The sequence below is a fragment of the Rhagoletis pomonella genome, unplaced genomic scaffold, assembly GCF_013731165.1.
Source record: "Rhagoletis pomonella isolate Grant_MI unplaced genomic scaffold, Rhpom_1.0 Rhpom_scaffold_00007, whole genome shotgun sequence".
Taxonomy (NCBI): domain Eukaryota; kingdom Metazoa; phylum Arthropoda; class Insecta; order Diptera; family Tephritidae; genus Rhagoletis; species Rhagoletis pomonella.
In genome coordinates this window covers 54,554,147-54,565,243 of record NW_023458561.1, presented here as the reverse complement: position 1 = coordinate 54,565,243, position 11,097 = coordinate 54,554,147, and the positions used below count along the sequence as shown (strand labels likewise).

General features: G+C 35.0%; 1 protein-coding gene across 1 annotated transcript in view; it reads left to right on the top strand.

Annotated features, from left to right (window-relative positions):
- Positions 1–11,097, top strand: part of LOC118743097 (roundabout homolog 2) — a 568,533-nt gene that overhangs the window by 520,884 nt on the left and 36,552 nt on the right. The window contains exon 13 of the mRNA XM_036475600.1: positions 1,919–2,089. Within this exon, the coding sequence (XP_036331493.1) occupies positions 1,919–2,089 (171 nt within the window). The remainder of the gene's footprint in view (positions 1–1,918; positions 2,090–11,097) is intronic.

Genomic DNA, 11,097 nt, shown 5'->3' with positions numbered 1-11,097 from the left:
TGCCCGATCAGCAAATAACGGTAAGTGTGCAATTTATATACATATATAGGTTCACAGATACATATTTATGTATGTATGTATATAGCATATGTTGTATATTTAACTCCTTAGTGCCATTCTTAAATATTCACAGAGCGTTATTCATAAGCACTTACTAAGACACCGTAGGGTAACTTAAAGATTTCACCAGTTCCTCCAGGTGTCCTGCTGATTCATGGCAAGATATAAACCAAGGCATTATAACTAAAATACATTTTTGGCTTATAGATTTTTCTTTCTCTTTTATGCATACATATCTATGTATGTACACGGATGTCTGTTTACATGTTTGCACACTTTCATAAATCTATATCTGCAGCCGTTTCTATCTGACTGTATATGCAAATTGGCAAACTATATTTTTTTTTTTGTGCTGATAGCGCTCACTACTGCCTTTTTACGCCGAAAGTAGCGCACATTTGCATCTTATTACAGCGAAACTAACAGCTCGGCTTTAAGTACTTTGGTATGAACAAGTACTATTTGCATACCTGCATGCAAATTTCGCCTTTATTCCCATATTGTTTGTTAGCCTGGAGTACTATACATATACATACATATGTATGGATACATTTGCATATATTTATGCACTTATACAAAGTGCCAAAAATAAAATAATATTAATATACTTATTATAATACTGCAAATGCTTATCTCTTGGTAAGTAAGGTTGGATTTAAGCTTTTAGTTAATATGTAATTTGGGAGCGGTTTTCGTATACAAAGGCTAAGGCGAAGGTACATAACTTCAGTTCCCAAAAAGACCAGACCAGCTTGATATCTGGGAATAAGGTCACTATTAACTGAACATAAAAGATAATTTGATAAAAAAAGGATAAGTCCAGCGTCTTCGTCTTGGCCCGCGGGCTGTGTTGGAGCCACAGCCGCTAAATTTAAACGTCCAATACTTAGTATTATAAAGAGCACATTCAAGTTAAAACGGCATATGAAATGTTCGTTTTGATTTTATTGATTTGAATTTAATAAATATATACGAATAGAGAATATTAATAACACAGGTTTACAGGTTGCTGAAAGCGAATACGAGGTCCGTTAGCCTCCATGTCGTCAGGTTCGTGGTCATTTCAAGTTCAAGTAGGGAAAAATTCATTAAATAAACCTAAAAATTAATTGAAATTCATCTGAACTTGACTTTGAGATGACCTTGGCATGACCTCGAGGAATCGAGGCGCCACCATCTTCGGTTTCAGCGACAACCAAAACAAATTTTTATTTATTTTTTTTATTGAATAAATTTTTTGTCTTATGACCTCAAAGATGACATTATGGAGTTTTTCTAAGCAAAATTATAACTTCAGAAACCATCTACATGTGTGCTCCTCGATTTGAATCACAAGCGTCCAGATTTAAAAAATAAAAACTGGTTCATAAGCGTGTTGTTTTTATGAGCTTTTAAGGCGCCAAAATACCGAATACGGGACTTTAAAATAAATACAGAGCATTTGGCGTGCCGTATGAAATTAATAAATTACCAGGACAATTTACGAAAAAAGAGGATTGTTCCGCATAATACAGGATGGATGATGGTCACCGTAGCTATAACTAAACGGACATAAAACTGGAAACTAAAATTTTTTTTAAGTTTGAAAGTTTGATGAAAATTTGTTGAATCATTGTAAATTTTGAAAATCGGACTTTTGTATATAGTTTTTGTTATAGAATATGATATTTTCATAAAAAATTATTGAATATATTTTATTTAAAAACTATTTGTTGTACGTACCTGATTTGAAGATTTCCTATAATTTAACTGTTGTCCCTTTAAAGATATATTGATGTTTAACACCTAATCCGACGGCGAGATTATGTTTGTGCATATTGTCCTTATAAGACCCATCACCTCATTTGTTTCTTTTCAGATCTCCGGCTTAAAACCAGCCACTTCATATGTTTTTCTCGTAAGAGCTGAGAACTCTCATGGGCTCTCTGTGCCATCTGGACTTTCGAATGTAATCAAGACGCTCGGCACAGAATCGGGCACAGTGCCACCTAGTGAGATATCTGCAGCGCGATCGGTGCTCAGTGGAAAGGTGAGTGAAATTCTAAGGAAGCCAAATTGAATTATCCATTTTTAGGCGCGACTACTAACACCAAGCGCCTAAATGCATGCTATGCACTGCTGCATGTGCAAAAATTTCCTTTATGACATTTACGAAATTTTTGCACATGCACTTCTCAATTGCCATCTAAAAATTCGATGCCTTTTTGGTAAAGACTAGTTGAAATGCAATTTCCCTGATCGTAAAAATTCCGCTCAAGAATTTCTCCGTGGTTGATTATAAATCTATTTTCGTACCACTCAACGTGATTTAAATTTTCTTCATTACCAAAAATTCCCACAGAAGAGCCTCTTTCCTACACTTTGATTAATGCATTCGTTTTCACCTTAAATGCGATGCAGTTTATCAATTGAGTGCTGCCAAATACCGCAACCACCACCAACACTGCTAACAGCTGCTTACTTCCTACTGACCCACTTTTCCGCCGTGAAAATTTAGTGAATTTGTATTTTCCTGCAATTCAAATGAAATTCCCTGTTTGCATTTTTGTACGCCAGATGGCGCATTGACTGCATAAATTTACGCTTGGAAAACGCATAAATATTCCGAGTTTTTACATTTCCCATTTGGGCAGTTGGCAAGGATAACGAGTCAAACGGCAGGCAACAGTACAGCAACAATTCCACACCTGAGTCAATACGCGCAGCAGAACAAAAAATAAAATAAAAATGTTGGAGTGTATTTTTAAAAGCTTAGGGTAAGGTGCATGAGTGCAAAGACTGTATAAATTCTTATTTTGTTTTTTTTCGGAAACAAAAGTAGGCGCAAAGCGAAAATGAACATCAGCTGAAAAGCTTGACGCAAGTTGTTAAAGAAGGGTGGAAAAATATGGAGAAAAGTATTTTTGTGAGTGAAAAATTGAAGAAAATCCTGAAACACCGCGAAAAGTGGCCTAAATTGCAGTTAACCTTTCCGAATTTCAGCTATCGAAAAATAATTGAACAGCGTGAAATTTATGTGTCCGAAAAGAACTGAAGCTCAAAGCAGCGAATAAGTGGAAGTGCGCGTTTGAATAAGAGTAAAAAAGTATCCCCTAGCGCTGGAACAAAGTAGATTAATGAAAATAGGTAAGGAGGAAGCCAGAAAATGTGGTTGGAGAGGGACCTGTGTCAGTAAAAAAAAAACGAGTATAAAAAAACGCTTTTGTGTTGAATAATTTTTGGGATACATTTCGTCGCTTTTCTTTTAGTAAAATATTGTGGGGTATTTTCGAAGCGCTTATCATAATTTTTGCTTCAACGCCAAACAGCAGGCAGTGGGAAAAAATTACTCAAAATATGAAGTATGTAGGCATGTAATAAGGCAACCCCACTGGCAGTATAATTATGAATATTTGTATAAACTGCAGCGGCTGTAGCTGTACAGGATACAGGACGCCACCAACGCTTTTCCGAAGGCAGCCCCACAAATTATCATTAAAATAAAATATGATGTGCAAAACTGGAAACACTCAACTCAGCTAGCGTCTTAGCCAAACCAACAAAGGAAAGTATTACATACATACGTGTGTACATGTATGCATGTAACGGTATATTTGAACATACAGTGACTCAAACAAACCTTCATAAGCTGATTTTTTTTATTCATGATGTTTTTAAAGTTAAAATATTTTTGTTAATATTTTTTGAAAACGTTATTCGTGCTATAAACAAAATCTTGTTAATGAAGGTTTCAACCTTTACATAAAAGTTGAAAAATCTCAAGAAGTTTACAGCAAAATTTCACACTTTTGAATCTGAGTTTTAAGGAAACCTCTGGGCATGCCCAAACAATTTTAGTGCTATAAAATTCAAATTTGAGGCGACTAAGAATTTACGGGTGATTTTATTTTTGAATTTTTTTTTTTTGCTGATGGTCTAAAATACTCCATTTTTATGTAACAAATACAATTTATAAGAATTTTCTTTTTTTTGTATTTTTTATTTCAGCTATCATGCGCATTTGCTTCCACAATATATAATTTCATGTTCTAAAAATTCAGTTTAAATATAGATGAATATTGTTTTCTAAATTTTGTATAAAGTTTGAAATTTTTGGTTGAAATAATTTTCTTTACTTTAGTAGATATGGATATTATTTCTGCAAAAAAATAATAAACAAACAAATTTTAGTTTGGAAAAATTGTGAATATAAAAAAAATCACTTTTTGAACGCTTTATTGCGTCACTGTACCTACATACGCTCTCCCGGTGCTACTAATTTGTGGCAAAAGCGTGCACCCAATCCAGCTCAACTCGGCTCAGCATGCCTGGGGCGGCATACACATCCGGTATTTATTTATGATTTCGTTACAATTTATTGCGTGAATAATTTTTATAAATTGTTTGTAATACAAAGAACAACGACAAGAAAAAAAAACGGATCAGCAAGCAAAAAAAAAGGGACGAAAAGGTGGGTTTGAGAAAACTCCAATCGGAAAATGCCAACAAAATAATAATGTGTGCTTAATATATTTTTTTTGCTGCAAAATTCGCCAGCAGCTTTTGTATCCAGCAAGGATTACGCATCTAACGGCATTTGCATTTGTCCCTGTAACGCTTATGTACATACTTATTATGATAAAAAGTATATGCTCTTACATGCGTTTCAACTTTTATCTTACCATAGACATTCATATTTGTGTACATATGTATATACACGTTTGTATTCCACCTCGAGGCGCAGTTTTTACACTGCATTAACAATGATTGATATTACCATTTAGCATAGTTGAACACCATGAATTGGCTGGCTTACTTCTTCCTTCAACGAACTTAACATATACATACATATTTACATATATACATAGCCTTAATACAACGAACACCCAATCCTAGTTGGAAACCTACATCTGATATGTAAGAAGTTTACAGGACATGGAAGCTCATCGCTACCCGGTGGTTGATATAGTTAGATAGAGATGGATGGCATGGGGATGTTAACTTCAGAAGCTTTTCTGCGTTATTTCTAATGACAATGGATAAGATCGATTACAGGACACAAACCATACGTGAATGACCAAACCATACGGATTATTCGAACCGATTTCCATGGGTTTTTTGCATATCTATAAGCAGTTATTTTGAAATCTTGATTTTTCGAATACCGAATAAACCGGTTTTTTATCGAACAAATCGGTTTTTTCCATTTCATACAAATATTGATCTCACTAAATTTTTTGAGTTTTGAAGTTTTTTAGACTATTTGTGGATCAACTGTATATTATATTTGATTCCAAGCATTTTCTACTTTTTCGGCCAGACTTCTCTCCCAATTCGTGTTCTGCTTCTTGTTGCTGTGAGACAAATGGGGACATCTACACTTTTAACCCACCAGAAATTGAACCATGGACCTACCGAGTGGCAGCCCATGTAAACACTCGGCTACGGCAGCAAGAGCACTACACAAATCCGAAAACAAATTCAAAAAATGCCGAACACCGATTTTTGTTTGTTCTATTTATTTTTTTTTCTAAAAAAACGATTAAAAACGATTTTTAGAAATTTTCGAATAGCTTGAAAACTGGTTTTAGAAAAAGGCGTATAATCGAAAGCCCTAATAAGGACTAAAGCTTTATCGCTATATTCATAACGAAGTCCTATATTTTCCTACCCTCGGCAAATCCCTCTGTTTTTTCAACTCTTCCCTTAAACCTTTTTGTAGGCCTTAAATATAATGGAGAACAATGCCTGAGTATTTGCAAGAACGCGTTTGTAGACTGGGTTTTTCTTCTTTTTCTTTTCGTTTCGTTTTCTTTCCGCTCTGACTCGGATTTTTGAGCGTACTTGCCTTAAATGACAAACTCTATTAAATCGGCACCAATAAGGTAAAAATAATGACGCGGACGATGATACCGTGTCCCAGTGATCCAGAGAATCATCTTTATAACAAGCAAAATCAACTAAAAATACATGTAACTTGCATAATGCTTATGACACTGTGTCATACTCGTCCGTTTTGACTTCATGAATGAATGAATAGATTGAGGTTGTGTGTCCATCTACCTAAACGCTTAAATACGTTTTATTTGAAAACACCGAAATATGGTCATTAAAAATTGCGTCTGGTCAATATGACCCAAAGTCATTGACGCCGGATTAAGATAGCTATTATAGTAAATCCAATTTTCGTTTTGGTTGTTGTTGTTTTAGACAGGGTTTGTATATGTTGTATTTTGGAACGAGTTTCCGTTATTCCTTTGTCAAATTTGGTTTGGAGCAAACCGGTTTCGGTGATGTGTCATCTTCAGGGTAACTTTTTGCTCAATTCCCATTCCCAGTTTATTTATACAGGACTTCTGTGTACCCTTGTAACCCGTAAATTATGTTGCCATCTCATAAGCAGGTAACAAAATATTGCCTCACAAGCACCAGAATTTCTATAAAACTTTATAGCTAAATTGCTGAATAAATTAAAGTTAGCAATATATCTAGAATTGCGGTTACAATAACTAGTGACAATATTTGGTAACAAAATTTCCCGACTAGAAAATGTTCAGTAACATAGCAGAATATGTCGACCTGATAATGGTAAATTTCTCCTTAACACGGCTACAATAACATTGTCGATGACTTTGTCATCGCTAGGCCATTTTCCAACTGGGATGCTGCTGCAATGCTTGAACACAATACCTATCGAAGTAAAAAAATAAAACACCAGCTTAGCACCCAAATAAATTTGGCAGCGCCTCCAGCATCTTAAGAGCAGGTTACCAATATAATCTCATCTCTTCACCTAGTATATAGTGGCATCGCTCAGTTCTTACTTTTCCTTGGGCAGGTTTTCGTCTCCCTTTTCGCCATTTCCTTGGATTAAATGACGCAAAAAATTCGAAATCTTGTACATATTTATTTTGTGCCCATACAGCCACCTTGTTAACTGCTACCACGCCTCTTCTAATAATACTTGCTATGTCTGACATTTGAATTTATTGAAGCGTTCTAAATACACGTTAACTCGCATCGTCTGCATTTTTCTTGCAGCATTTTTTTCATTGTCTTTCTTGCTTAGCTTAGCTCAAGTTACCGCTTATCCGGTAGTTATGTATGTAAAAAAGTCTTTGCTTGTGTATGTATGTAGATCTGTATGTAACTAAGTAGGTGGGCTCGCTCGAAAAAAAATTCAAAATTCCATCAATAATTTTTGCGGATATTGTTTTGTACTCCCAGGGGAAATGCGTTTGCTTAAGTACAGCTGTAGATTTCCTTTGTATTAGTACACTTAAAGAAATTTGTGATACAAAGGAAGAGATGTTTCTAATAATTGAAGATGCAATCAAAACTGGGCAAGAAGTGCCTGACATCGTTTTTATAGCGCCGGAAAATAAAAATTGTTTTTGGGCGCGTAAATCTTGCAAATAAAAAGTTAAACTTGAAGATATAAAAACGATAGACACATCTTCACATTTAACGGTTATTTTCGGACTCTCTCTGAGTTTATGTCGATTCAGGAAAACATCTACAATTTTTAATGAGTGAGAGAGATATGGTGCTGAATAACTGAGTGAGAGAGGAGACCAGGATGTTTGTATATATGTATGTACATAAAAAAAAATTTATTCGACAAAAAATGGCGGGTGGGCACTAGGGTGTTCAAATATTCGCCTTTTTTCCAAAACCGGTTTTCGAGTTTTTCGAAAAATGTTAATTAAAAGAAAACCAGTTCCGAATTTTGAAATTAAGAAAAAATCTCATAATTCGGGTTTATTTTTCATAGTTTTCAAACAGTGAAAATGCTTATGTTGGTATGAAGTCATGACCAAAAATTTCAATAAAACTATTAGCAGTAAAGATAGCTTTTATTTAGGAAGCAGCAAAGCCAAATAAGTTCAAATGTTTTTTTAGATCAAATGTAAAAAAAAAAAATCAGAGGAAAATTTGTGTTTGGTCTTATTTTAATTAATTTGTATACTTTATTAAATTTTTTCCGACTTTTTTCGGTATTGAGTAGTGCTCTTGCCGCCGTAGCAGAGTGGTTAGAGGTGACTACTGCCACTAACGGGTTCCATGGTTTAATTTCTGTTCCCAGCAACATCAAAAAAAGCTTTTTCAAATAGCGGTTGCCCCTCGGCATACAATGGCAGATCTCCTAGTGTACTTCTGCCTAAAAAGCTTTACATGAATTGGAGGAGAAGCTCGGTCAAACACGTAGAAAGCATTTAAGCGCCAAAAAGTTATAGATTCGAATCAAATATGATATAATTTTCAACCCCAAATAACTTAGGATATAATTTCAAAACTATTTAGGGGTTTCCCTTTAACTTAGAAAAACTTAGAACCTTAATTGTGAGGTCAAGATTTGGATGAAATTGAAAAAAGCGGTTTGTTCGATAAAAATCCGGTTTATTCGATATTCAAAAACTCATGATTTCATGATTCATGATCGGTAGAAACCGGTTTCGAAAAACCGAGTCAACCACCCTAGCAGGCACTGTAGCCAATGGTAACCATGAGTTACCACCGCTGCTTGGTTTTAAAAGTCTAGAAAAAACTTTGACAGCCTTGTCCGGAGAATGCATCAGACTAGGCCGAGCATACTTTAAATTTCCATCAAATTATAACTGAAGAAAGTTTTATTATATGGCAGTTGAGGAGTAAATGTCATAAAAGAAATTTTTGCACAAGCAGCAGTGCATGGCATGCATTTAGGCACTTCGTGTTAGTAGATGCCTAAATTCAAGTTGGCCTAGTTCACGAAACTTTTCGGCAGTAAAACTGTATAATCATAAAACTTATTGAGGCAAAAAAATTATGGACATTCTTGAGAGTTATTACCATCCTTCAATTTCTTTCGGTGTACTTCTCCACAACATTTCTAAGTGAAACGCAATAAAAAAATTTGAATTATTATTACCCATTTTATGTTTTCTTGGCTTGGTGCATACGCGCATATTTCGTGGGTGTGTATATATGCTTCAGATCTGCTGAATTGCCTTTTTGCCTCACACCACTCCCAAAAGCGTTCAACCTACGTTGTTATTATTATTACAATTTTATTGTTACTTGCAAAGCTGTTGGTATTATTACCGCTGGCAAAAAAAATATATATACATATAGGTATATTAAGCCAAATTACTTAAGTTTGCGTAAGGATAAGGCACAGTGGGCAGGCCCTCCTGGGTATTTTTTATGATTTTCGGATTAATCGACGTGAGTTAGAATGTGTGCAAAAATTGTTTGGGAAGGTTTTTAAAAAAGCAAATTTTGCTCGTAATGATGGGTGCTCTGTTACTTTTATTTCTTTTTATACCCGAGCGCACTTGTGCACAAGGGTATTATAACTTTGTTCACATAACGGTTGTTTGTAACAGGCAAAACGAATCGAGATAGATATAGACAAATGTATACATAAATGATCAGAATGAAAAAAGAAATCGATTAAGCGGTGACTGTCTGTCCGTCCGTCCGTCCGTCCGTCCGTCCGTCGGTCCGTCTGTGCACACGATAACTCGAGTAAAAATTGAGATATCTTAACGAAACTTGGTACGTGCACTTCTTTCGGGCGTAGGACGGATGGTATTGAAAATGGGCAAAATAGGACAATAACCACGCCTACCTCCCATATAACGGTAATTTTCAGAAATACGAAAACTGCGATATTTTAGTAACTACTGAAGATAATTCACTCAAAATTTATATTTACAATGAGTTTTAGACGAAAAATAAGAATATTAAAAAATTTTGGCAAATGGGCGTAGCCACGCCTACTTATGGTTACATGTGTATATCTTGGTAACCGCTGCACCAATTTCTTCCAAACTTGGCACAGTTGTTGGCCCTGGTGCAGCATACCAAATGGCCGAAAATTTTTAAAATCTGGCAACAACCACGCCCACATTCCATATAACGGTAATTTCGAGAAATACGAAATCCTCGATAAATCAGTAAATATTAAAGCTAATTTATTCAAAATCGATGCTTGCAGCAATTCTTTACCAAGAAATACGTTTATGATAAAATTTTGGAAAATGGGCGTGGCACCGCGCACTTATGATCACATATATTTATCTCGGTAACCGTTCTACCAATTTGTAACTCGGTATTTTTATTGTGCTTGCCAAATAAAAGCAAAACATTGAAAATTATTGAAATCGGACTAAAATTCCGCCTACTTTTCATATAACGGTAAATTACAGAAATGCTTGAAATTTCGATAACTCAAAATTTAAGGGCGCTAATTTACTCAATTAATCGCCCTCAAATAATACTCACAATAATCTCTTAAAATAAGATTATTATGGAATTTTAGAAAATGGGCGTGGTAGCGCCCACTTATAGCTGTATAACTTTATCCTATCAAGTATAACTGAACATACTTAGGGAGTTCACAAGTCGTGCTATTTGTCATATTTGCTCTTTTGTACTATTTTTTTAGAACAGTTGTAAAATGAAACTTGTGAGCATCCCATACTTTTTCGTGTGCTATTGTACAATATTTTAACAATTATATTTGACAAAATCAAAATTATTAAAACAGCTTTAGAAAGTTTCTAATGCCCAGAAGAAGCGAGAAAAGCAAATTAATGGCTGCGATTTGCGAGAAGTACGCGCAGGACGCAACGATGGAAGGAAGTGAGTCGTCAAATAGGTCATTTATGAGTTTTTTAAATTTATTTGGTGCATTTTTGTTAGGCGATGAAGATGAGGAGGAAGAGATCGATGAAACTTTTAGGTTGAATATGCTTGTGTTGTTGGCAAATCGCCGAAGTGTCCATCTAGGAGTTCCGAAATCAAACAATTGGGATCTGAATGTGTTACAACCTCAAATAGGCGGTTTTCTAAAAGAAAATCAATTAGGGACTTCTCTTCCGACACTGTCCACACATGGTTTGGTTTTCCCCGGACACGCTTAGTTTTGCACTGAATTAAAAAAGATCTTTAATAAGCTAAATATATTATAAATTAAAGATAACTTACTCCATTGCCATGAGATGACTCCATTTTTATACCCGATCGCACTTGTGCACAAGGGTATATTAATTTTGTTCACATAACGGTTGT